The 27,484-nt window shown below is 42.9% G+C and overlaps 1 protein-coding gene across 1 annotated transcript in view; it reads left to right on the top strand.

Annotated features, from left to right (window-relative positions):
- Positions 1–20,365, top strand: part of TMPRSS3 (transmembrane serine protease 3) — a 39,859-nt gene extending 19,494 nt beyond the window's left edge. The window contains exons 8-13 of the mRNA XM_090044201.1: positions 786–951; positions 3,008–3,177; positions 7,988–8,083; positions 9,918–10,060; positions 16,417–16,569; positions 20,333–20,365. Coding sequence (XP_089900327.1) covers positions 786–951; positions 3,008–3,177; positions 7,988–8,083; positions 9,918–10,060; positions 16,417–16,569; positions 20,333–20,365 — 761 coding nt within the window. The remainder of the gene's footprint in view (positions 1–785; positions 952–3,007; positions 3,178–7,987; positions 8,084–9,917; positions 10,061–16,416; positions 16,570–20,332) is intronic.
- Positions 20,366–27,484: the final 7,119 nt, after the last annotated feature.

Genomic DNA, 27,484 nt, shown 5'->3' with positions numbered 1-27,484 from the left:
TCATGAGAAGGGTGTTTCCATGCAGTGCACTCATCCATATCAACATGGGCTTTGTTCACATGCCAGCTGGAAGCCAAGCTCCTCTGGCTCCTGCCTGTCTCCCTGCCATTTCTGAGGGGAGAGAAAGCTGAATGATTTTTTTTGTTTGTTTTGAGGTTAGCAGTTCTGAATTGAAAAACCTTGACAGCAATGAAGTAACAGAAACAATGAGTTAAATATCTTTTATTGCAGCATTAGAGTGATGTTGTTTCCATGATACAGGAATTATGGGAGAGGCAAGTATTTCTTAGGGTGACCTCTTTTAGTGGACCAACTGCAAAAATGGGATAAAATTAGGCAAACTTTCAAATGCAAAATATTAAAAAATTGAAATACACAGCATTTGACCAGTGGAAGAATGCTGTGCATTTGACAGCACGTCTAACGTTATCCCAGCTATATAGGTGGTCCAATAAAAGAGGTCACCCCAAAATCCTAGCCCCTGAAATATCTTTTAAAAATCCTCCAGAGCTCAGCACCATGGGGAGCCCTGGAGTACATCAAGCACATCTCTGGGAGGCAGAGAATCCTGGGAGTTCTTCCCAAGGGTTGTTTTAAGCCTGGGTTCAGACCAAATTGCTGGTTCTGTCCCCAGATGCCATGGAGGTGGGGAATTCCCCATTGTGAAGACTGTCTGACATTTGGGATCTGAGAATAGTTGGAATACAAAAACTAGGGACAAGACCCGTGCTCTATACAGATAGGATTGCATTTCCCTTATTTACAGTATTGTTTCCTTCATACAGTATGTGGCACTAGGTCCAGATATTCCTCACGTATAGTTGGTGGAAATGCTTCAGCACCCAAGCAATGGCCATGGCAGGTCAGCCTTCAGTTTCAAGGATTCCATCTGTGTGGAGGATCCGTCATCACCCCATGGTGGATTGTAACAGCAGCCCACTGTGTTTATGAGTAAGTTGCTTAGTTCTTCTTCTTCTTCTTCCATATGGCTAGGGCAAGCAACGGCAGAGAAGGTGTAGGTTAATTAAAGTTGTATGTTGAGGTTTGATATGAGGTTGATGACATGTTGGTAGGCTAAGTGGATTGCTTCAGTCCCTCCATGATACGCAAATTCAAGGCAGGAGTTTACAATGTGGCTCACACCTTATCACATACGCAATTTGGTGAGTCCCTGATGCCTCATTTATTCAATAAATAGACACACCTTCCATGTACTGCACGAATGCAATTCAGTGTGGTCCAATATTTACATTGCAGGTGGAAAACTGGAGCTTATCTTGTTTTAAGAGGTATTCATTATGTACCCAGCTGTGTCACCTTGACAGATAGCTGCTTTCATGGGATAAAGCAGAATGACAAGCAACTTTGAAGGAAAAAAGTTTTGCATAGGAACTAAACGTTATTCTTATGTTATTGATTTATTCCATGTATTATTATTATTTTCTAAGCTTGTTACAATGAAAGTCTCTCAAGTATTACTGTATAAATGAAAGACACAGAGAGCATGTCTACACATGCATTAAAGCACTTTTTCTAATGGGCTTCCCATGTGAGGTACTAAACAAATGTGCATTAGGCTACCTTAATGTGCAGTAACAAATGCACACAGTTTTAAAGTGACAATGCACGATAACCTATTTTACTGCTCACTACTGTAATAGCACTTTCTTATGTCATGCTGTAATGTGCAATAAAATAGGCTATTGTGCATTAGAGCGCATGTGTAGACAAACTCAGAGTGAAAGAATGGATATATTAATGACTTAACTGCAGTGACATCAAAAATTACGGGCCATCTGAGAGATTAGGTTTGATTTTCAGAGGCTGGAAAACTCAGATTCCTGTTGATGTTAGCAAGAACCATAAAAACCTGGCACCTCTGAAAATAAGGACATAAACCAAAAATTCTGAAATTCAACATCAGAAATTAGATATCTAATAGGGCTGTGCGAAGTTTTGGGTGGTGATTCGATTTGGAGGAGATTCGGCCCAATTTGGTGGCCAAATCTCCAAATTGGAATTGAATCAGGGGACCAATTAAAAGTTCAAATCAATTCAAAGCTCTCTAAGGGAGCTGGTAAGTAGGGAGTGGCGAGGGGGAGCTGAGGGGGGGAGGAGACCAGAGACCATCGGGGGACCCTTGCCAGCCCCCATCCCCTGCCTGCTCCCCCAGCCCCCCTGACCCCCACCCGCTTCCCCAGCACCGCCCCCCCCATGGCTGCCCTGCCTGCCCCATCTCCCAGCCCTTTAACGAAAAGCTCTGGTGCTCACTGGATGCTGCCAGGCAGGAGGGTGATCCCTGCTGCCCCCCCACTGCCCCACGCTGCATGGGGGGGCTCTGCATGAGCCCCCCAATGCCCCCCACCAAATCTCAAAGTCTTGCTGGGATTTTATAGTGTAGTCAGAAACTTAGTACCTGTTTCATGGCTCCCAGTCAAGTGTCTTAATCCATCCATGGTTGGCACAAGCTAAACCCTTGAAGAACTGGAATTACTTTATGCACTGAAGACCAAACTGAAGTCTTAAACTTATATGTTAGTGGCAGCAAAAGAGTTCTAGAGTGACACTACCCCCTTGAAAATGCCTTAGTCCCATAAATAAATCCAGGGACTTGTCTTGAGCATCCAACCTAGTCTCAACTGTTTTGGTGTTGTGCAGTAACGGAGTAGGTTTTTGAGTAGGCAGGATGCAAAGTTCATAGGTCTTCAGAGGAAAAGGTCAAAACCTTGACTTGCACCAACAAACATGTGGAGAGTCATGACAGCTTTGAGTGGTAGCATAAAGTTCCACGTGTACTGTACAAGATATAGCCATATATGGAGTAAAAGTCAAAACATGGCCAATTATTAATAGACAGACTGTGTGGGTTTTAACTATGCCAATGCCTATGGCTATTCAGTTTGCATGAAGGCTCAGTAAATAATTTTAAAGTTTCTTAATTATGGAAATTCTTCCTCTGCTTCATAGTTTCATAGTTTGGCCACTGCTTCCTGCCTCTTTGTTTCAGTTTGTACGTGCCTAGCTCATGGAGTGTGCAAGTGGGTTTTGTGACTCAGCAAGATGCTCCAGTTAATCCGCATTCAGTGGAAAAAATTATATACCATAGAAATTATAAACCCAAGACGATGGGAAATGACATAGCACTGATAAAGCTGGCAGCACCACTTGTTTTCAATGGTAATCTTTTTTTCATATCAATTTTATCTTTGCTTTTATTTTCTTCTATGGGGAAATCTAGTGGGGATTCTAGTGTTGCTGATCAGAAATTTATTTGAGGAAGAAATGGTCCTGTCACAGGGCACCCTGCTTTAATCTTGGCTCTATTGTAGTCAGTGGCCAAACTCCTATTGACTGTGTGGGGAGAACAATTTCAGTCTGCATCTGAATCCCACAATAAGCTCTAGGGAAATTGAAACCTGGATCAATATCTACATCAGGACACCGCAGCGCTGTGTCTAAGAAGCCTCAGGGCAGGAAGCCTGAATTAAACTTTTGGATCTCAATACTAAAGAGCAGGTGCCTATTCTTTAAGGTGGTTGCTAGACAGAACAGTCTTCTCATACTTTTATCAGTGAATAAGGTATAAATCATACCTATAGAGGTTAATGGAGAGAGTCCAGCTGATTTCAGTGGTTTTGGATGAGCCCCATGGCATAGATAAATGAAGCCCAAAATACTCAATATGAGGAATAGCCTGTATTTAACACCCTATCACAAGGAAATGAACAATGCAGTTATACTAAATACACACACTGGTCTTTAAAAATACCATATTTACTCAAATCCAGAATGAGATTTTCTTCCCCATTTAACATGGTGAAAAAAGCCCTCAATCTTGGACTTGAGTACCAGGAAGTGATGGGGGCAGGCTCCAGCTCCAGCTCCAACCTGGACTTTTCATAGACTATATAGACATTAGGCATGGAAGGGACCTTTCGAGATGATCAGGTCCAGCCCCCAGCCTTCCTCCCAAGGGGCAGGAAGTCAGCTAGGGTCAAAGGATCCCAGAAAGATAAATGTCCAAGTGTTTCTTGAAAGTGTCCGGAGTAGGTGCTTGCATCACCTCTGGGGGGAAGTTTGTTCCAGGCCTTGGGGGACTCAGACAGTAAAGTTTTTAACTATGTCCAGCCTAAAACAGTCTTGCAGGAGTTTGTGATTGTTGGACCTTGCCATCCCCCAGGGTACTCTGGTGAACAGGAATTCCCCCAGATCCTGATGCAGACACCTGATGTACTTATAGGCTGCCACCAAGTCACCCCTGAGCCTACGCTTCTCCAGACTGCAGAGTCCTACCATAGCTCGCAGCCTCTCTTCATAAGACCCATTCTCTTGCCCTCTGATCACGTGCGTGTCTCTCCTCTGGACTCTTTTAAGCTTTTCCACATCCTTCCTAAATTGTGGAGCCCAGAATTGGATGCAGTACATCAAGCCAAGGATGACATCCTGGGTCTTGCTTGAGATGCATCAGTAGATGCAAGCCAGGGTTTTGTTCACTTTGCCAGTTGTGGTATTGCATTAGTGGCTCATATTCATCTTGTGGTCAATCATGACCCCCAAGTATCTTTCAGTTATGGTGCTAGCAAGTGTAGCATTGCCGAGCCTATGAGTGTGATGCAGGTTTTTATTCCTGAGGTGGAGCACCTTGAATTTCTCTACATTGAATGCCATCAGGTTTTCATGCACCCACCTTGCAAGCCTATCAAGGTTAGCCTGGACCACCAGCCTTTCCTCAGGTGTGGACACTGTTCCCCAAAGTTTGGTGTCATCATGGAACTTGGCCAGTCTGCTTGTGGAGTAGTCGAGGCTGTATATGCCCAATTTTTCCACAAGGACATCAAAGACTTTTTTGAAGTCCAAATTATGACATCAACCTCTTTCCTTTTGTACAGGTGATACGTCACCTGGTCATGGAAGGAAATAGTTTCATAGTTGGTAAGATCAGAAGGGACCTAAGCAGATCATCAAGTCTGACCCCCTACCATGGACAGGAAAGAATGCTGAGGTCACCCAGCTAGGTGATTAACCAGCCTCCTTTGGAAGACCCCCAGGGTAGGAGCCAGCACCACTTCCCTTAGAAGTTGGTTCCAGATCCTAGCCGCCCTGACTGTGAAGTAGCACCTCCTGATGTCTAGCCTGAACCTACTCTCAGTCAACTTGTGGCCATTATTCCTAGTTACTCTTGGTAGTGCTCGGGGAATCGAGAAAAAACACCTGCGCTCCTAACCCCCTTAGTCCCTCTCCCAGAGCCCGGTAGCCACTTATGACCCAGTTGGGATTGCTCTGATCTGTGTCATTTGTGCCCATATGGATAATGAACATAGAGTAGCAGTTGGAGGGCTGGATAAGTTTTGGGATCCTCTCAGCCACATCCTGGATACGAGCTCCTGAGAGGCAGCAGACCTCCCAGGCTAAGGGGTCAGGGTGACAGATCGTTCCCTCTGTCCCCCTCAGGAGGGAGTCACCCACAATGACCACTCTGTGTTTTATCTTAGGGATGATAGCTGGTTGTGTTTCTTTGTCACTTGCAGTAGCTGGGTTAAGTCCCTCCCACCATGGGCTGGCTAGGCTGGGGGTTGATGTAATAAAAATAAAAACTGTATTTTTATTCAGTTTGTCGTGGTCATCTGCTTGGGCAGAAGTTGGTGATTCACAATCCAAGTATCATGGCACCCTGGGGGGCCTTCAGATCCTTTCAAGGGTGCTGTGGGGTGCCATGCAATATTAGCACTGTTTGGTGTGCAAGCAGGATTCGTAAGATAAACTCAAAAGATTTCAAGGAGGAATCTATACTATGTCTAACAAGTAGGAATCTATAGTGTATATCTAACATTCAGACCAGTTGTGGTCTTTCTGAGTTTTTGCAAACAGAAGACTTGCTCTAGTATTTTCCGTGGTAAAAAAAAGGTGAAAATTAAGAGCTGGAATTTTTCTAGGGATATCTGGAGTCTGACCAGGGGTTCCTTGAATCTAGAAAGGCTGAAAATCAGGTTGAGGTCCAGAGGTCTCAACTAGATGATCTCATGAAGTCCCTTCAAGCCCTATTTTTCTGTGATTCTATGATGACTTTATCACTTTAATATCAAAACTACATGGGTTTCTGGAAGTTACAGAGAAGGGGTGGCTGCTTTCATCAGTGTATTTCTTTCTTTCTTTTCCAAGTCGCTTTCTCCATCTCTGTCAGAAATAAACTTCTCTCTCCCTTCCAGCTTATAAGAGAGACTGAAGGGTAGAGATGTTTATGCTGTCACTGCCCTACTGTACTCATATCTGTATATACAGGAAGGTGTGCAGCATCTAGGGCAGTGAATCTGGCACCCTTCAAAAGTACTAATGTTTCAAAGAAAAGTCACATCAGTTAAAAGAGAGTGATCCATTTACGTTAAAAAACAAGTCACCCTAATTCTCAGATCATGATGCTGGCTGCAATTGCCATATCTGGAGGACTGAAATTGGAAAACACATAGGAAAACATTAACAGCAATCTGTAAGTACTTCCTGATTAAAGAAGGCATTGTCACAAGCCCATCTGTGGGGTATCTCTGGAGCCACAAGTTTGTCCCCACAGTCCTGCTGCCTGTCCCAAGGAATCAATCAAGGTTTGTTCTGGCAATAAACCTTTAAGGCCTTGGTTCAAATGCCCTTATACTGGATCTCACAGCTGCAGCAGGAGAAACTTTGCCAACTCCAGGTGGCTTCTCCTTGGAATGTAAAAGAATTTTAGGTCCCTCTTTCCATAGAATGGGCTAGCCTGGAACATCACTTACACCTAAATGACTCTTTACCCTAGGCAATGAAGTAGGGAAGACAAACAACAAAAGGATGTATTATAGATGAGAAAAGACTCACACACGAAAAACTGACTAGGTTTGAAGACAGACTACAGACAAATAAAGTATCTTACCCTCTCATCTGATGACTACCTACTCCTTCCTGAGGGAACAGGTCTTATTTAGTCTGCAGAAGAAAAGACGGTGGGGGAATCTGATAGCAGCCTTTAACTACCTGAAGGGGGTTCCAAAGAACATGGAGCTAGACTATTGTTAGTGGTGGCAGATAACAGAACAAGGGGCAATGGTTTCAAGTTGCAGCAAGGGAAGTTTAGGTTAGATATTAGGAAAAAAATTCTCACTGGAAGGGTGGTGAAGCACTGGAACAGGTTACTCAGAGAGGTTGTGGACTTTCCACCCTTGGAGATTTTTAAGACCCGGCTAGACAAAGCTTTGGCTGGAATGATCTAGTTGGGGATGGGCCTGCTTTGAGCAGGGGGTTGGACTAGATGACCTCCTGAGGCCCCTTCCAGCCCTCATTTTCTATGATTCTATGAAAGAAAAGCAGTAAAAGCATTTGCAAAATCCTCACCATCAATCAGTAGAGGGCAACACACATACAAATGTAGCCCCATGCCACTGTATTCAATGCTTTAGCACACTACAATGCTATGTTTTGATGTTGCTTTGGATTTTGGACCTTGGATGCAAAAGGAGAGAGATATAAAGAATTGCCTGATAATTTAATTTTCTTCTTGGAAATCTTGTTTTATAGATGTTTTACAGTTTTTCCTATGAAACACTGAATTAGTAAAGCAACAGCTGTTCTTAATTTGCATCTCCTTGGGAGCATGTACATGAGATACTACAGTGATATAGCACTCGTGGGCACTAACTGTGATGCCACCACTACTTCTCAGCAACTCATTGCTACTGCACAGTAGGGTTGGAAATGACTGGTGCACCACTGGGACTGTGCTGTACTGCACAGTCATATAGTATTGAGGGTACTTTGCAGCCATTTAGTACTTGCTGTGCAGGGGTGCATGTGTAGATGTACTGCTTATGTTGAATATACATACACATACACATTTCTGGCTTAGCCAAAAGGTCAGATTCTTTTCTCAGTTACAGGCTGAAAATCCAAACTAACTCCAGTAAAATGAGTGTTACTTTCTTCCTCTGCTGGTTTTAAAGAGAAATTATGTCTCTTCAAATAGGTCTGATAGAGCCAATTTGTCTGCCCAATTTTGGTGAACATTTTCCAGCAGGGAAAATGTGCTGGATATCAGGATGGGGAGCTACAGAAGAGGGAGGTAAGTATTTGAAATGTCCATTCTTAATTTTATATACTAAAATACATCATGATGAATAAATGCTATATCTAGCAGTAGTATTAGCCAGCATTCAATCTTCAGAAAAATCTGAATGACATAGAGCTGTTTCTAAGTATTGTACTATTGAGTATAGTAGTGACCTCAGATGACATATATCTTTGTGCAGTGGATCCAAATTGGATGTATGCACCATGTAAGCCCTCAAATAACACACAATATGTGGTGGGTAGTCCCTGGGCAGGCTCCATGCATAGAAGTAAATTTACTTCTAGCATACGGTTCCATCTACAATATTTTCTTGTTTGCCAAGAACAAGGAGCACAGCTGTACTGAAATGTACTGTACATTTATATCACAGCTGTCTAGATAAGAAAATTGAACTGTGAATAATATCACAGATAAAAGCAGTTCACTTCATTCTGATTCATTAGGTCCTATTAGTCACAAATATTTGGACTATCACTCCATGAAGTGAAAGTATTGACCACTCATGCTAGATAGACGTTATATGCAATTTTCCCACTACCCCGCATTCTTCTTTTGTTTGAAATGTTTCAATAATTCATTCAGAGAGAAGAACAAATATTGGGTACCTTCAGAAATTGAGAGGAAGAGATGGGTAACTCCACATGACATGAGCAGGGAACAGCAAATGGGCAAAAGTAAACAGTTTGCAAACAGGCCCTGTTAGTGAAAATTATCCATCCAAATTCTTTGGCAAACACTTAGGAACAATGAATATTTTCGAAGAAAATCAAGAGCAGTTTGCAAAATGACTTGCTAACTACATAGGGAGCTTAATTCACAGCAGATATTGCTATTAATATTAGCAAGAATAGTTATCGACCGGAACAGTGATTCTCAAGTGCACCCTGTGGTGCCTTCAGATCCTTTCACAGGTGTTGTGGGGTGCCATGAAATACTAACATTATTAGGTATGCAAACATAATCTACAAGATAAAGCCAGATATTTCAATTTTCTGACATGCTGTGCTCTTTGTTCTTTGCAACAGGTAAACCGCTGTAATATTTTTATGTAGTCAAACACCGAGTGAAAGCTATGATCTAGCATTTTCTTGGGGGTGCCTCAAGCCTATTGAGGGGTGCCTTGAGTCTAAAAAGGGTGAGAACTGCAAGACAAGAGCTTAATGAACTTTGCCATTACTTGTCTTAGTTTGTAAAAAAACCACATAAAGCACAACTTTCACAACTTTGTACTGAGCTTCATACTACACATGCATTTAAGCATGCCTAAGTTTAATGCGCATTATCTTAATATGCATTAAGTGGGTTTAGGCAGGTGTTTACACATGCAGGTGTTAAAGCACATTAACGCTGTGTGTGGATTGACTTGGGACTATCCCAAATCAGACCACACACACAGCATCTACATGTGTGTGGATGCACTTTCACTATTTGCACCTAAATTTGATACCAGCATTTACATTTATAGGTATCAAATTTAGGCACGATTAGCCCCAAATCACAATTTTTAAAGTGCATTGAGGGTGTGCACATGTAGACACGCTGCCTAATGTGCCTTAAATTTAAGCTAATGTGCCTTAAAGCATCTCATGTAGGCATGCCCACTGTAGCTTATTTTGGGGTTGTCTTGGCAGATGACAGGACACCTAGGTGCCATGCTTGTATATTAGCACTGTGAGGTTTACTGTATTCCTTTCACCTTTGTCTTTCTAATGCTTCTATACTTAATCCTTTGTTCATTATTATAGGAAATGGATTTCAGGGAAATTAAAGAAATGAAAGAGTGCAGACACGGAAAAGGAGAATTTTCTCTTTTTCTTTTTAACAGGCGATACTTCAGAGACTATGAATTATGCTAGTGTGCCTTTGATTTCCAATAAGATTTGCAATCATAGGGATGTCTATGGAGGAATCATAACTCCTTCAATGCTGTGTGCTGGTTTTTTAAGAGGAGGTGTTGACACTTGTCAGGTATGAAATGTTTTTCTTAACTATAAATGTGTTGATTAAAATTAGGCGGAAAACATCTGAGTAGTAAGTTATCAGGAGACACTCCCTGCCTTTTTATCAGCAAATATTGGCATCTGTTTACTATATCAGATTCAATGGGCTTGCGTTCCTTGTTTACAATTCCCTCCCTACTTCTATCCTGATCACTTTATCTGCTGCTTCAGAAAGTAAATTTATATTTCTTTAAAGAAAAAATTACTTACAATATTTCTAGGGTTTCCTTATGTGCTTAAGCATGATACCGTCCATTCATGCAGAAGCCAAGGTGAAGAGTCCACAATATGAACAATTATGAGAGCTGCAAGGTGCACGTCGCATGGTCAATACAGAACTACCAGAGCATTTAGTGACTTATGTGAGAAATAATAAAAACATATAAATGTGGGGATGGTAGGACTTAAGAAAATGATTTGTAGTGAAATAGATAGGTCAGAGGAACATCTGCTCTGACCCCTATCACATACCACAGCCATAAAGCATCTGATGGCTAAGAAAAAGACAACAAACAATGATGTTGTGTCACAGGAAAACAGCAGGAGAGACTAGAGGAACATTGATGCCTGAGCCACTGCAATGGCAGGAAATTTGTTTGGCAAAATATGCTCAGATGATCCTACCAGGTGAAACCACCCCACACTACAAAAGAATGAGAAGCAACAACAGTCCCTGTCAATCTGACCTGTGGAAAAATTCCTCTCTTTCACCAAATCTGGCTATTTGTTTGATACTGAGCACACAAGCAAAACCCACCATCCCACTACCCAAGAGGTTTGTCAGTGCCAGTTGACTGGAGTGTACTGGTGCTCCTATCATTCACATCTAGCCATGACTAAGGTCTATTGCTTCAGATGCAGGTGTTGGAGAGAGATCCAGAGGCAAGACCAGCTAGTTCTCCCACATATGTGGTATCACAGCCTTTCCCAAAGAAGCTCAAAAGTGAAGGGCAGAGCAGTAGCAGACTGACGGGGGGGGGGGGGGGGGAGCACTGGCTGGGCCCTTCAGCGTTCTTATCGTGCCTTTCAGAGTTTTTATCCCTATCCTGAGGAACCTGTGGCCACAGGGGGCCCTGCAGCCAAGAGGCTCCCTGTGGCCATGAACACTCGAAATCAGTGTCATAGCAAGAGGGGATGGGTAGTTGCCACCACTCCAGGTTGCCACCATCACCGCTGGCTTCATGTCCAACTGCTCCACCCCCACCCCCCTGCTGCCTCTGCAACTGCTGGCTTCTTCATGTTCAGCCACTTGCCATCCTCCACCCCCCCCGGTCCGGCTTCACGTCTGGCCGTTCACTATCCCGCCCCCCTGCCACCGGCTTATGTCCGGCCACTCACCACCCAGAAGGATTTTTGGGGAGGTGGGGGTGCAAAAATGTAAGTATTTGTCCCTGGGTGCTGGAGACTCATGGTATGTCACTGGAGTAGGGAGAGGTAAAAAGTTTACTTATTTTTATGTGTGTGTAAAAAGTGAGATCCAATAAAAGGTTTGAGTGTCTATAAGTTAGGTGCTATAATGCCTACTATTTAGGCCTGGTGTCCATGGGGGAATCCAGAAGTCTACATGAGATATTCTGGTTCCATATAAAATAAGGAGAATTAGGGACCTTCAAGAGCTGATACAAAGCAGCCAGCCTGCTAGCCTAGGGACAGACATTCAAAAAGCCTGAACCCAAATTGATTTAATTTTTGCAGGTTAGTGTAACCTGTAAAGCTTGAACTGTTTTGGAGGTGGATAGACATTCCATTTTCATTCCAGAAATGTTGGCACATGCTCAGGCTAGAAGTGGCTCAGGCTAGAAGCCAGCGGGTGCTAGAGCAGCTCTCCCTTTCCTTGCACAGGGTTGAGCTGAGGATGGTGTGGCCAGACCCCAGCATGATGCTTTGATTAGGGAGCCACCCGCCTTCCCCACCCCACCCCCAGGCTCCTCTGGGCCAGCAAGGAGTTATACAGCATGTACTGTACACAGCAGGGAGTTACAAAACATTTATCACCCCATCAGCAAAACAAAATCTTCTCTTATTAGTTCAAACTTTTCTTAAAACAACATTTTCCAAGAAAGAAATGGGAGGGACATTACCAGCTTCTTGTTGATAATCTCCAGAAAGCCCTAAGTGGACACTGTCCTGTCTGCCTTTGTCCTGTCTACCTTGCACAGACACCTCTCACCATTAGCTAGCATATCACATGCCGGCTATGGTTCATGCTGTGGGAGAGAGGAGGGAGGAATCCCTGTTTGAGCAGCAAGCGGTGGTGGTGGTGGTTGGGTGGGGAGGGATCGGACAGGGGGAAGCCAAACAGACCCTGCTGTGCCTGCAAGTGTCTGGCAGAGCTCCAGTCAGGGAGCAGAGGGGCAAGGCCAGCTCTTCTGTGGAGCAGAGGGCCCAGCCCAGAGAGCATGCCGGGACACTGGGGGACTCTGGTTTGAGTTAAACCAGGAAGGGGTCTGGGACAAACATTACATAAACTGGTTTGACCCAAATCAGTTAAGTCTGATACTACATTCAACCAGGTTTATCTTAAAACATTTTCAGCCATTTTCAAATTGGTTTAGGTGCACTGAATGTCTGTTTTGTTACAGGTTTAAACCAGTTTTTGATCATTTAAACCAGTTAATGTGTAACTTCTGTCCCTAGCCATGGACTCTAGGGCTAGGGACAGGCATTATATATAAACCAATTTAAGTGATCAGAAACTGGTTTAAACCTGTAACAGAATTGAAGTTCAATGCACATAAACCAGTTTCAAAGTGGCTGAAACTGGTCTAAGATAAACCTGGTGGAATGTAGTATCTGACTTAACTGATTTAGGTCAAACCAGTTTATGAAACTTCTGTCCCAGACCCCTTCCTTGGTTCAAGTTAAATCAGAGTCCACCAGCATCTCAGCATGCTTTGCAGCCCTGGGCTGGACTGGGCTGGGCTGCACTGTCTGCTCCAGAGAGAAGGGCTGAAGGCTAGGTCTGGCACAATCTGGTCTTTAAACTACTGGGGATCTAAAAATATATAGATCTCTTTTGCATTTTTCTTTACTGTTCTTATTTACTTACAGCCATTTCTATGGTACTCTCTTCAGCCTAGAGTAAATCATGAATATTTGTATGTAACCTGGGACACAGGTGATTCATGGGGAGGACATGGGGCCCCTGCTTCCCCATGGAGAAGGAGTGAGAGCTGGCTCACTTGCTGCCCCAGGCAAACCCCAACTGGGGGCTGGGGCCAGGGAGAAGGGTTAAACTCAACTTTCCCAGAGTACAGAGCTGTCCTGCTGGCTTATTTAGTGCTGGCTGCAACTGTGGACTACAAATCCCAGAGGCACCTGGAATCAGGAAGTGATGAGCAACTCTACAGCATCCTGCTGCTGTGACTATGGACTGCAAATCCCAGAGACATCAGGGACTGCACAAGGAGGAAGCAAACTCACAGCTGATGCTGGCTATGTGCTAGAGAGCTGTGCTGCAGTGCCCACTGGCTTCTGGCCTGAGCCACTGCAGGCATGTGGCTGCATTTCCTGAATCAAAAGTCCTTTCATTCGCTTATTGGTTCAATCTTTGCAGCTTAGACTAACTTGTAAAGACTGAATAAATTAAGCCGCAGGCTTTTTGACTGTCTGTACTTAGCCAACATGATCAATATGCATCTGCCTAGGGCTAGCTAATGACAAACACTGAAGACAGTAGTGAATTTTAAATCCCAGTCTCACAGGACTGCAGGGTGGTGCCTTTATCCAGTCCTGAAACTTCTCATGAAGGCAGGTACCTGTGTCCTTTCTCCAAAGCTGACCACATCTCATGAAAGTGGGTTTGGTGCCTATGGCTCTTTTTTCTATAATAGCCGAATAGCTAGTGCACTCACCTAGTTGGCAGTGGACCTTGGTTCAATTTCCTCCTCTATTTCAAGAAATTCAAACTGATATCTTCCACCTTACAGGGTAGTGCTGAACTACCAGGCTAAAGGCTATTCTGAGTGGAGCACCCTCCATGCCTTCTATTGAAGCAGTGCCACTATGGGAAAGAATTTAAGTTTCAGTGGACTATTATAGGTGCACATAGAAGTGACAATTTTCTCCCAATCTGGCCACAGAAAGCAGTCTATAGCCATCACCAAAAACAAGTGCATGGCTACAGAACGCTTAAAAAACGGCCAGTCAGGTGAATATCTGACCCCTCGTTGCATGAGGTATCAGATAAAGACATTACAAAATGTATCATCTTCTGTAACTTGTGTCTGCAGAGTTCCCAGACTGTCACTGTTTTCAGAATGGGAGTGGGGAAAGGGAACAGAGGGAGTTCAGTCTGGGGGTTTTCAGTCCCCCCTGAAGGATGGGGTGGGTGTATTGTAGCTTGGGGGGGGGGTGCCCACCCATCAGCACCAGCTAGGGAGCCCTAAGAATGAGCTTCCTTCACTGCCTTTCCCCCTTCCCATTCTGAAAATGGTGAACACTGCAAGAGAGCTGTGGCTGTTGCTAGGGGACTCTGGCTGCAGGGTCCCAGTCCCAGCTAGATTCCTCTCCGCCCGGGGACCAACAGTGAACTTCTGTTTGGTCTGGGATAACGATGCAACTCAGAACACTTTGCAGAAAACAAGATGAGTTACAGCTGGGAGCTGAACTTCTGTCTGCACTCAAAGAAAGCCCAAGAGGGAACCTGGCTATAACCCAGGGGTGCGCAAAAAGGTGGATCTGGCCTGTAGCCAGACTCCATTTCCTAGCAGCCCATAACTGTGATCAGTTTCCATGGAGACCCCAGCAGTGGCAGGGCTGTGACAGCAGGGAACCAGGGTTTCCATGAAGACTGGCCCCAGCAGTGCTGGTGGATTTTGCCTCCCTCCCGCTATAATTTGATGGTTAGAGCACTCAGCTGGGAGAAGGGAGCTCTGGTTTCCAACTTCCTGCTCTATGGACTATTTCTATATACGTGTACAGTCACTGGATAGATTGTGTAAAGAATCCTGAATGCCCTACACACTAGGTTACAGGTCAAACTTCTTCTTATACTCGCTCTGTGTCCCAATGGATCTTGAATTCATTTATGCAGGGGGCAATCAGCAGTGACCCCACCTAGACTAATTGCATAGTTTCATGGTTAGGGCAGACCCTTGGTAATAGGGGGCACCTATACATATGAGAGACCTCTGCTCCAGCATGTGCTAATTAGCATGCATTGGAGCAGACTCAAATGAGTCTGCTGTGAGTTTGTTGGAGCATGCTAATTAGCACACTCTAGCAGCCTCTGTGCCATGTGTATTCAGTGTCCCCATGCTTCAAAATGGCCATGGGATGCTTTAACGAAAGCTCTTTGAATAAGCTCATCATTTAATAAAAGCTGATTTTGAAGTGGGGGATGCTAAATACACATGATGCTGCGGGTGCTTTAATTAGAGAAGCTCTGAGAGCTGCTCTAATAAAAATGCTCCTCCCTGGACCCTCCCTCCACCACATAGCATGATCAATATAAAACTAGCAGGGAGTTCTACCAACACCCGGGGAGATGTGCACTTGAAACTGTTCAGGCTGAGATGAAACTTGAACCCGGCTTCCTGCTGTCTGGGCAAGTACTATAACCACTAACCTGTTATAGAAAGCAGGAGAGGCACAGACACCACCATTTAAAAAGAAAATTGACAGCCATGTCTGCATCGAATAGGAATTCCTATTCCGTTGGTATGTATGAAGCATGCTCTGAGACTGCTTGTTAGCTTGAGCCCCATCAGGGACTTAAGCAGAGGACAACCTAATTTCTGGATTCTAGTTGAATTTAGGTATGAGCAAGCACTTACCGATTCAAGCCTTTCAAGACTGGAGAGAGAACAGGTGCCGAGACAACAGCCCCCATGGGGTAATGCATCACAACAGTTAAATACATGTTAGTATTCAACTGACTCCAAATAAAAAAGGCTGGGTTGGTTTAACAATCCAATCCAACACATTTTAATTCATGTCCTATTGACCCAAAACAAATTATTTCATTTTGGTAAGATTTAGATTTTGTGAAAAATGCACTTTCTGTTAGATTAAAAAACAAAACCCCCAACAGAACATCTCTCACCAACTCTGTTGTGTTGTATGTCTGCTTGTACATACAAATGTGAAATGAGAAGATAACACTTCCAAAGCAGAAAGCGAAATAATTCACATAATGCTTTTGGATCTGCTTTTCATAGGCTTCAGGAGAAAGTAGAATCATAAAGCCCTCCTTAGACCGCTGGGATTTGCCCCACTCCCAAAGAAATAGCTCCTCTACTTTTTCTTCTCTCTCTTGCTCTCTTTTATTTCTTTTCTTTATATTTTTTGAGAAACTAACATTTAATTTTTTTGGTCTTTCAGGGAGATAGCGGGGGGCCCTTAGCATGTGAAGTCAGGAGCACCTGGAAGTTAGTGGGTAGCACTAGCTTTGGGGTGGGCTGTGCAGAAGTTAATAAACCAGGAGTCTACAGCCGAACTACCTCATTTCTGGACTGGATACATGAACAAATGGAGGTGGGTTCTTTCACTGGTAAAATTAAGCTGCTTTATTAGATACAAATGAGAGGGCAGGGTTATGCAGTATTATACACACCACATTAATAATTTCTTATGGAATGGATTACCAGTTTATGAGCTTTGTTCATGTTTCTTATAGTTGTATCCTGAGTAATAGCTTAGTTGGGTGGGGCTGTTATCAAGACTGGTAGTTCTCATTCTAAAATCCCATTTTTAATTGCTTATAGCTTTGCCAACTTTGATTATTTGTACCAAAATCTTCCATCTTAGGTGTCTTCCTTGGACTATTTAAAAAAAAAAAAATCTTTTAAATGTTAGATCTACATTCCACAAAGGTTTTGCAGGAATTTCCCTGCACTTGCAGTTCTGGGATGTTATGGACTGTGTTGTATCCCAGCACCTGAATTGAAAGCAGAGAGCCCATCTCTCCTGTGCTTTTCATGGTCTCTTAGACTGAGGTAACATGGAGGGGGAAGCTGTCTGATTCCAGTGCAGCTGAGACCTGTATCTCCCTGACCGGGTTACAGGATGGACTCAGGAGTGACTCTGCCAGACCAAGGTTCAGAGACGACTGAATTAGGGAACTTCTGGAGGGACTGGACGTGTTCAAATCAGCAGGTCCAGATACTCTCCACCCCAGGGTGCTGAGGGAATTGGCAGAGGTCATTGAGGGGCCCCTGGCACAGCTTTAGGAGCACTTATGGTGCTCTGGCCAGGTGCCAGGAGGCTGGAAGAAGGCCAATGTGGTCTCCATTTTCAAAAAGGGAGGAGGGAGGACTCAGGCAACTGTAGGCCCATTAGTCTAACTTTGGTCCTGGGGAAGCTCTTTGAAAAAATTATCCAGGAGCACACCTGGGAAGGACCAGCAGGGGGGAGGATGCCTAAGGGCAACCAGCATGCGTTCATTAAGGGCAGGTCCTGTTGGACCAACCTGATTGCCATCTACGATCAGGTCACAAAATCATTGGACACGGTGTCACGGTGGACGTAGTCTTTCTGGAATTCAGGAAGGCCTTTAACACTGTCTCCCACCCCATTCTCATTAAAAAGCTAGGCAACTGTGGCATTGATGCCTACACAGTGAGTTGGGTCACAAATTGGCTAGGGGGCCGCACCTAGAGAGTGGTGATGGATGGGTCATATTCAACCTGGAGGGATGTGGGCAGTGGGGTTCCCAAGGGCTCGGTCTTCGGGCCCGTACTGTTCAATTTCTTTATCAGTGACTTGGACGAGGGGGTGAAAAGCACCCTGTTCAAATTCGCTGATGACACCAAGATCTGGGGTGAGATGGGCATGCTAGAAAGGAGGGACAGGATACAACTGGATCTGGACAGGTTACAGGGGTGGGCAAATGGGAATAGTATGCGACTCAGTACTGACAAATGCAGGATACTGCACTTGGACAGGAAGAACCAGCACCATACCTACAGGCTGGGGAACTCCCTTCTTGAAAGCACAGTGACAGAAAGAGATCTGGGAGTCATTATCAATTCCAAAATGAACATCGGCTGCCAAGGTGAGGACGTGGTCAGGAAGGCTAACTGCACCTTATCATGTATCCACAGTTATATCACGAGCAGGTCCAAGGAGGTGATCCTCCCCCTCCATACGACACTAGTCAGGCCACAGCTGGAGTACTGCATCCACACTTCAAGAGGGATGTGGACAACATGGAGAGGGTCCAGAGGAGGGCCACTCGCATGATCAGGGGGCAGCAGGGCAGGTCCTACAAGCAGAAGCTACAGGACCTGAACCTGTTCAGCCTCCACAAGAGAAGGCTGAGGGGGGATCTGATGGCCATCTATAAACTTAACAGGGGGACCAGGGGAGAATGGGTGAGACCCTGTTCCCTGAGCACCTCCCGGGGTAACAAGGAATAATGGCCACAAATTGATCAAGAGTAGATTCAGGCTAGACATCAAGAGGCACTGCTTCACAGTCAGGGTGGCCAGGATCTGGAACCAGCTTCCAAGGGAAGTGGTGCTGGCTCCTACCTTAGAGGTCTTTAAAAGGAGGCTTGATAATTACCTAGCTGGGGTCATATGAGCTTAAACTTAGTAGGGGTCGTATGAGCTCTGTATTCTTTCCTGCCCATGGCAGGGGGTTGGACTTGATGATCTGCTCACGTCCCTTCTGACCCTACATCTATGAATCTATGAGACCAGAGCTAGACCTTGGTCAGTGGGGAAGGTACAGAGGAGTTTGGCAAGCAGGCAGAGCCGAAACTCCTAGGGTCTGAGTCCTAAGTGACAGTGGTGGCAGGAGCCAGTCTGACTGCAGCAGTGGCAGAACTGGGCCACTGGCAAATCATGTTTCACCTCCCCCTTGTGCTGGTCCACATACCTACCACATAACAACCTGATATTGCTATTATTTTCTGCCATTTAGACTAATGGGGACATTTGTGTGGTAGATTTAAGGGTTTCAACCTTGACTATGACCTGTGTAGGCATCAACAGGATGCTACATTATGGAATTTCTACGTCCTTCAGTTTCTTTTTTTTTTAAAGAAATATAGGAAATTAGAAAACAGTAGTTTAGAGACCATGATTAAATTTGCAGCACTCAAAAATTAGAAAATGCCAGAAAGACGGTTGACTTTGCAACTTTATTTCAGCCCTTTTATTGTGTGTGCACTGTGATATGCATCCTGCATACATATATTATGCCAAGCAAATGAATCTGCTAACTAAGAGCATTATTGGACTTGATATAGCCACAGAAGCCAAGATAACCTGTGCATGGCTATGTTTAATCTTTGTTTAAATTATTTTTGGTGCCGGTGTTTTTGGACCAGATGCAGCAATCATGGTCCACCAAGTCCAAGTGTAAAATTCCAGAGCTTACTGATATCTTTCCTTTGCTTTTAAAGGCAAATCATTTCAAATATGCCATCTCTAATCTGACAGTAAAAGCATGGGTACTGATTAAAAAGGAATAAGTGAGGTCAATTGTATTTTTAATAAGTCAGGAATGCCCTGGGAAAATGTAGGCAAACTATCTCTGAGAAATTTAGCTGCTGGAATTTAAAACTCAACTCTCCCAAGCATTTGCTTTGAATGGCAAATTATATTGACTCAGTGGCAATGAGCCTTTGAAAAAAGAATTCTGAACTGTGCCACTAAAATACCAGAGTATATCTACCTTTCCACACAGCCAGGCATTAAGAAGGGCCCATAAGAAGCCATGAAGCATAATTAAGTTTAGGAGATGTATTTTGGTTTAGGCTGTGAAAAACAATGGGCAGGTAATATTGTTAACCAACCAGTTCTGAGGAGCTTTCTTTCTGGAAGTTATCATCATAGTTTTTATTCTTTTTAGGAGCAAACATAGCAAGATTTGCAGTGATGCACTGTCTAAGGATGTGGCATTTGCCTCTATTTTCCTGTTTCTGACTTGAAGCTTAGATGTAGGCAAACCCTCAGATTTCCAGAGGCATACAGATGCTTTGCTAAAAGCTACCTGTCCTAAATCACAGTGAAGTTACAGTTTATAATTTTACATTGTGCATAGGAAACTCAACTGATGTTTTAAGTGTTTTTCCAACACTAGGACAGTAGCGTAAGTAGGAGGTTAATTGGGCAGTAGCACATTTTCCTGAAGAGTTGTCAATACGATAAATAACTGCTAAACTGGTTTATATGTACTATACTACATGAATTAAAGAAATCACTTGACTTTAGAATCAATTCAAGAAGACTTCAAGACGTTTGGTTTTTTTTCTTTTTTTTAAGCAAATCATACCTTTTCATTATTTTAGAGAGAAGAAATGAAAACTGGAAGATGGCATTGAGTTGCAGGACATTTGAAACTTGACTCCAAATTTCTGCTCCACAGAAAGATGTACACCAGCTTTTTGGACTTCATACCAGTTGTTTTCATTACCTCTTCTTTGGTACTTTAATGACAAATATTCTGCATTCTGCCTCTTTCAGATGTAAGAGGTATGCAGGATTCTAAAAAAAGGCACATGAGTATTTGTTGACAAATACAAATTTTGCATAAAGGAAAACTAGCGAGAATGCTGATAACAGAGTGCTATAATTGAAGTCTAACTTGAGTGATACTTGCTGAGACTACAGAATTCTCAAATCACATTGCCAGTTTCTATTTTTACTACGCTTCCTTCCCAGAAGCCTAAAACCAAGGTTATATCATAAACTAGATCTGTTCACATGCAAAGCTCATGTTCTTCTGCAGAGGTGTATTTGTACGCACTTATATACATACATACAGAATGGATACAAACAAGCATTGTTAGATGTTTCAGGTATGCTCAGTTAACATTAAGAGAAATCACTTGAACTTTACACAGGACATACCCACTTAAGGATTTCACTGTTATAACTGATGGTGTTCGAAGTGGGTCTGTTGCTTTTGATTCTGCTCATAAATTCTGAGGTTGCTATAAGATAGGGCAGTGCTTTTAAACCTGTGGTCCCTAAACCCCTGGAGGTCCACACACTGTGTCCAAGGGATCCACAAAAGATGACTATGATGAATCAAAAGTATGTGAATACCTACACTTGCAGTACTAAAGGGGTCCCGCACCTCCATTCAGAATTTTCAGAGGGGTCTGAACATCTATTTGAAATCTTTTTAAGGGGTCCACAAATGAAAAGAGGTTGAAAACCATTGAAATAGGGTTTTTTTGTTCAGTCTAGAACGGGTTACATAGCACAGGATCATAAATATTCATGTTCCAGCACATGCAGTATTTCAATTTCGCACTATGCAGTGTAGCCCACCAAGGTACTCTCCTCTGTCTGCTGAAGACACAAGATGCATGAGCTATGTCTATTGCTCAACATAGCTTCCTGGGTGAATGCAACCAGATTATGAGAGGGGAGAGGCAGCCAAATTGCTGCTGTGGTTTTCTGACCTACAAGTCCATATTAATGCACCTATCTCTTGCGGTTAGGTTGCAAAATACCCACTTTTTGTAAGTTTATAGCAGGCTGGTTATTAATTTTAGAAACTAGTTGTGGGGGCTAGGTGGCTTGAGCAATTGGTAATGTTTTACATAACTTTGTGTCTCTGAGCCACTGGTTCACACACATTCAAGACTGATCTTGCCATGTGTTAGAGAGCCAGTGACCTGTTTTAAGTGAGTGTCTGGATGCATCCAACTGCCAGGGGGCATGTCTACATGTGCAATTAATTCAAAGCAATAAACTGCAGCACATATCATGCCAGATTTTATTGCTCCTGAATCATAGAATTGAAGGACCGGAAGGGACTTGTAAGATCATCTTGGGTGCCACATTTTCATGTCCGCCTGGGACTGCAGCACATGGAGTCGGGTTGGAGCAGCCCCAGCTAGCAGGGGGCTGGGGCATCAGCCTACCAGTAGGGGGCTGCTTTGATCTGGTTCAGTGTGCCTCAGAGGGGCTGGCTGGGGCACGAGGGCACTACAGTGCAGAGCTGGGCAGCAACAATTGCACTGAAGCACCCTTGTTCCCCAGCCAGCCCCATCAGCATCCACATGTGCATTGCTGTGCCATAAATAACTCTGCAGTAGGACAGTACTTGTATTTACAAGTACTATCCTACAGAAGAGTTTATTAGTTTACCATGGCCTAATTGCCTGCGCATGTAGATATAGAGATTTTACTGCAGAGCTGATTAGGCAGTTCCACAGTAAATGCCTCATGTAGATGCACCCAGCAGATCCATTTTTATATTACAAAAAACTTGTTGCTGCAAGTGGCAATCACAGATGAAATCTAAACTATGCCTTCATTTTCAAGATATCTGGTTAGAATCGGGAGTCAAAAGCAGACTAGTGAGAGTAAAAGCAATGGTGAAATTGTGTGATCTATCATTGCTAAGGTTGTACTTGTCTTGTTCCATGGATGCGCAGAAAGATCTTTGGTTGAAACAGGTGGCTCTCTAAACTTTTGCTAGGACCATATGCATATAAAGGACAACTGCAAAGGAACAGAAACAACATTTCTGAAATGCTGCATTTTGTTGCACAGAAAAATCAAATCAAATCATTTGGTATATCATCAAGGGCTGATGTGAAAAACAGTAATTAAAATAGGAAGTTTCAACTGAAAGACTAGGGGTGGGCAAAATATGGCCTGGGGGCTTGTCTGGCCCTCCAAGCCATTCTATCTGGCCCACAGGGCCCCTAAAAAATTTAGAAAATTTAATATTTACTTGCTTGTGGCTGCCTGTCAAAGATGACAAGAGTCAGGGACAGTAGGACCCAAGGGAAGCCAGCAGTAGGACCCAGCAGCAAGGCCCACTCATCTCTGTTCCCCCAACGAGAAGCCCCTGCCTAGCAGAGGCTTCTGGCCTGGGACCGTGGAACTGTTCCTTCTTCCCTGCACCAGAGAGGGAAATGCAGCCCTCAACAGCTTGCCAAATCTTGGTAAGTGGCCCTCTGCCCAAAATAATTGCCTGCCCCTGTGATAGACTTAAGAGCAAATTAGGACCAAAAAAATTCAAACCCTGCTCTAAATATAAGATTTCCAAATTTGCCTGAAGGCTTCATTGATTCTTTAATGTGATTATTCTCAAAGTCCCAATCTGGCTCATGTTTTATTAAAATATAAGCCACCAAAATGCATATCAATACCATTCATTGTTATATGCATTTCCCAAATAAATCCACATAATAATAGCAGCTTTCCTTTAAAATTGAAAACATACTCACCCAGTAACACTATAGTCAGTGTTGTTCAAATACTTTATGCAAATATAATGAGCTAAATACATGTCCAGTATCAACAGAGAATGTTAGGGTTTGAATGGAATTGGCTCACTCATACAGGCCCACAAGTCTAATCTTTCTATTACTTTAGTTATGCCCGTCATCATTGCACAATTTCATACTGGCTATTAGGTCCAGCATTACTATAAAACTGGAATCTGCTCCCTGCCATACTTTAGGTCATAATATGCATAGTACTTTTAAAAATAAAATGATAAAATGTTCTAATATTTCCTTCCTTGGCCTTCTTTAGAATTTTTGTATGTGGAGGTTTTGGTGAAGAGAGAGTAAAATTCTTGAGGTCTATCTTAGAACAAGATGTTAGGCCAGTCAATTTACATTTGCAGACCCTTTATTTTGTTCTTGCAGTGTAAAGAGGCTATTGAGCGGTCATAAATCAAATTCATACTCACTTTAAACTATTTTAGGTGAAAACAAGGTCCATAAACATAATCAAATAGATTTTTCACTTCATTATAATTCAGCATTCTCCAGTCTTATTTATACTGCTTGCCTCAGTCTTTACAGCAACCACTGTTATAATGTTCACATGAATGATGGCAGGTATCACCCATCTTTGTAAATTCATTTAAAAATAAATATCTAGTTGCATCTGAACAGTTGTCACAGTTTTGCGTTGGTGTAGTTCTGAAAAGAAATGAAAATGCCATGTCACTGGATCAGGCTAAAACTGCAGACTGCTACATTAGAAGAAAACTTTCAGCTATGGTATAAAGTGATTTCATGCGGCATGTCTACACAAGACATTTACTGTGGAGCTGTCTAATTAGCTCTACAGTAAATGTCTCGGTGTTTCCTATTAGTCCACAGGAAACTAATGAACTCTGCAGTAAAGCAGTACGTGTAAATACAAGTACTGTTCTGTGGTGGAGTTTTTTTTAGTGCACAGCAGTGCATATTTAGACATTGATGGGGCTGGCTGGGGCATGAGGGTGCTTCAGTGCATGGGCTGCCTGCCAGCTAGCCCCACACTGGAACACCCTCGTGCTCCAGCAAGCTCCTCCACTGCTCGTTGAGCCGGGTCAGAGCAACCCCAGGCTGGCAGACTGACACCCGGGACCCCGGTAGCTGGGCCTGGTCCGACCTTGTTCAATATGCTGCGGTCCCAGGTACACATTCAAATGGTGCACCCAAGAGCAATAAGCACCATATTTTATTGCTTCAAATTAATTACATATCTAGACATGCCCCATTTCTCTCATTCACCTAATGCCTTCAAACTCAGTATTAATACCAAACTCAAGTATGGTACTTTCTAAGATGACAATCTGGGCAAGTGACAATGAAAACTAAAGGTGAAAAAAAGACGTTAAGAAGTGGTAAAATGGGACAAGGATTAACTTTAATTTGGGGGGGGCAAATTCCCTAAGAAAAAGACTGTGGGGCTCCAATAAACTCAGTGGCTGAAAATCCTCCACAAGCATATTAAATTCCTAGTCTCTACATCTGGGAAATACTGCAGATGTTGCTGAAGTCCAGTTGGTGGAACTGTTTTCTCCCTTTGCTGAATGGTCTTGCTTCTAAATGTCACACTGGTGGGTACTCAGTCCTTGCTTCTAGCCAAGGATTGTTTTCCTTTCAATGAATATTTAAAAAGACATAAACATATATGAAAAGAGACAGGAAAGGATAGGACTTCAATTGAACTGAGAATCCTTTTCAGGTTCCTGATAAGCATCCCAGTATTTAGTATTTAAGGAACTTACAGGTACATGAATTATATTATTACAGGCCTTGATCAAATAGTTTAAAATGGCTAACCTAAATCATAGCATAAAAATATCTAGTATTACACGACAGAAAATATCCTGTAGAACAACATATAAGTATGCAAGGCAAAAATAATTGTGGGTAAGGTCCCGCAGACAGCACCACCTTTTCAAGTGAACACGAGTATCTCCAAAGAACCAATGAATGATATTACAATTAAATGTGCAGCATATACATATTTTTAAATAAAGTTACCTACAACCAGCTATGGCTTATTTAAATTTGGTTCAATTAAATTAAAAGGGGCAAGTTTAAAGTGTGCTAGAGTTGTATTAATTATTAAGAATGGAAAAATCATACTTTCCGCTGGTACATCAAAAATTCACTTTCTCTTAAGATGTTCAAATGAAAATGAGATGTCTGATAATCTTAAGATTATTAGCAGGTGTCATTCATTATTGCCTTTTTTTTTTAAAGGAGATAAATATGTAAGCTTGGTGCTTTAGAAAATGAAGGTTTTTGGAGATACTTCCATGCTTTTACATACTGTGTTCACTGCATGTCAGTAAACTGTTAATGGTTTTTTGTGTGTTCATGGGAAGTGCAATTTTGAAAATTTTCCATTTTGGAGAAGATTGGTCCTACTTGTACCTGTACTCTCAGACTAACAGAGGCATTCTGGATAAAGAGGGTTGGGGTAGAAAGAAGTTTATCTAATTTTATAAAAGGTTAGAGAAGGCTCATATTGAAAGTGGGTAGGATAGGAAATAGATTGAACCTCTTGTATATCATAAGAATTACTGCAGACTTATTAATTTTGGCTGTTCTTTGATATCTCTACTGTCATAACACCAAGTAGGTCTCTGTGGGTATTCCACAAATGACAGATGGTTAAGAAGAAGAAACTGAAAGACGCAGCAAATACCGAGGGAACTGATTTCTCACTTTATCTGCAATGGCAATTTAAGAGCTTAGCTATCGTGCAGTTCAACACAAGCTAAAATCATCTATTTAATTTTAGGGTAGGCACACATTTAAGTATATCTTAATTTTAGCCTGAAAGAACACACCCAACATTCAACTTCAACCTCATTTTTACGTATTACACATTGGTCTGGGAAAAGGTGGTTACAGGGGTTTTTGTATTTTTCTACAGGGATTTTTAGCTTGGATTATATGCCAGGAGTTCTTTATTGCCATTGAATATTGGTTTCACCAACAGGCAGTTACTTAAAACATTATGTTTCAAAACCTCACAGAAAAGAAGGTGACTCGAGCATCATGGTTGGCCGTGAAATACGTAAATCTGCTCCCAGGGCCAGCGATAGTTGGTTTTGCGGTCAGTGGAACAACTCCCACAGATATGGAGGCTGGATCTGGGCCTAGGGTCAGTGTAACCAGCCAGGCAGCACAGTAAATTGAAGGGGGGCAGCATAAATGGTGTGCACATATTGATGGCACCTCACACATGCTTACTGGGGGCTGCCTCATGAGTCTAGACATATGCAGAAGCAATCAGGGCAGCTTTGGCATTGCTGAACCACTGCCCTGGGTTTCTGTCTAGTGCCCACCCTCTCCAGGTCCCAGAGAAGGCAGCGAAATTTTGTTTGCCTAGGGTGGCAAAAATCCTTGTACCACTCCTCTCTGGGCTCTACTCTTTATCTGAAGGTATACTTTGGACATTTACTAGGATTATCTTTAAAGCTAAAATGTATGAACAGCAAGATAAAACATACATTTATAGTCCACCCACTAGGGTTGCCAGCCTTCCTGGATTGGCTGGGAGTCTACTGGAATCAGCATCTATCTCCCAGTGACTATTGAAAGCAATCCAAGAGACTGATATTTTGAATGGGTTGAACAGTACAATTCATGACATTATGCCACGTTGGAAAAAAAAATCTTCCAGACTAGCTTCACGTAGAGTTGGTAACACTACCACCCACTGCATGCTTTTTTTTACAACACATTGTATATTTCACCACTTACTATATTCCTAAAGTGAAAATCATCTTAGATTCTTAGAAGGTAGATATATTTAAAAGATTGAAAAAGTAGCAACTACTCTCAAAAGCATGTGGTTTTAGAACGTTTAGGGCCTGATTCTGACACACATACTCATGTCAAGCACAGTGCGCAGGGACTGATGAACTCGCAGAACAAGGTATTAGTCATGTCAAAGAAAGAAAGATCAGAGTGCAGCTAGGTGCTGTGGGGTTGAACAACTTGAAGGGTGCGTGTCTCTCGGCATTTTTTAAAAAGTTCCCTGCAACTTCATAATCTCTCCCTCAAGCTCCCAATATCCAAGAAGGGGTTGGATAGCCACTGTCTGGGAATTATCTAGGAGTAGCCATTAAGGCTGTGTGAAACAGCAGCATTCTGCTTTGACTTCTGTTTTGACCTTTCAATGAAACAGTGTTTCATTTTGAGCTTCATTTCAATTTGAAAGCACTGTTTCAT

This window comes from Crocodylus siamensis, chromosome 1 (genome assembly GCF_052110815.1).
Source record: "Crocodylus siamensis isolate JL-2025a chromosome 1, ASM5211081v1, whole genome shotgun sequence".
NCBI classification, from domain to species: Eukaryota; Metazoa; Chordata; order Crocodylia; family Crocodylidae; genus Crocodylus; species Crocodylus siamensis.
Note: the sequence above shows the minus strand (reverse complement) of the source record. Positions and strands in the feature narration are given on the sequence as shown.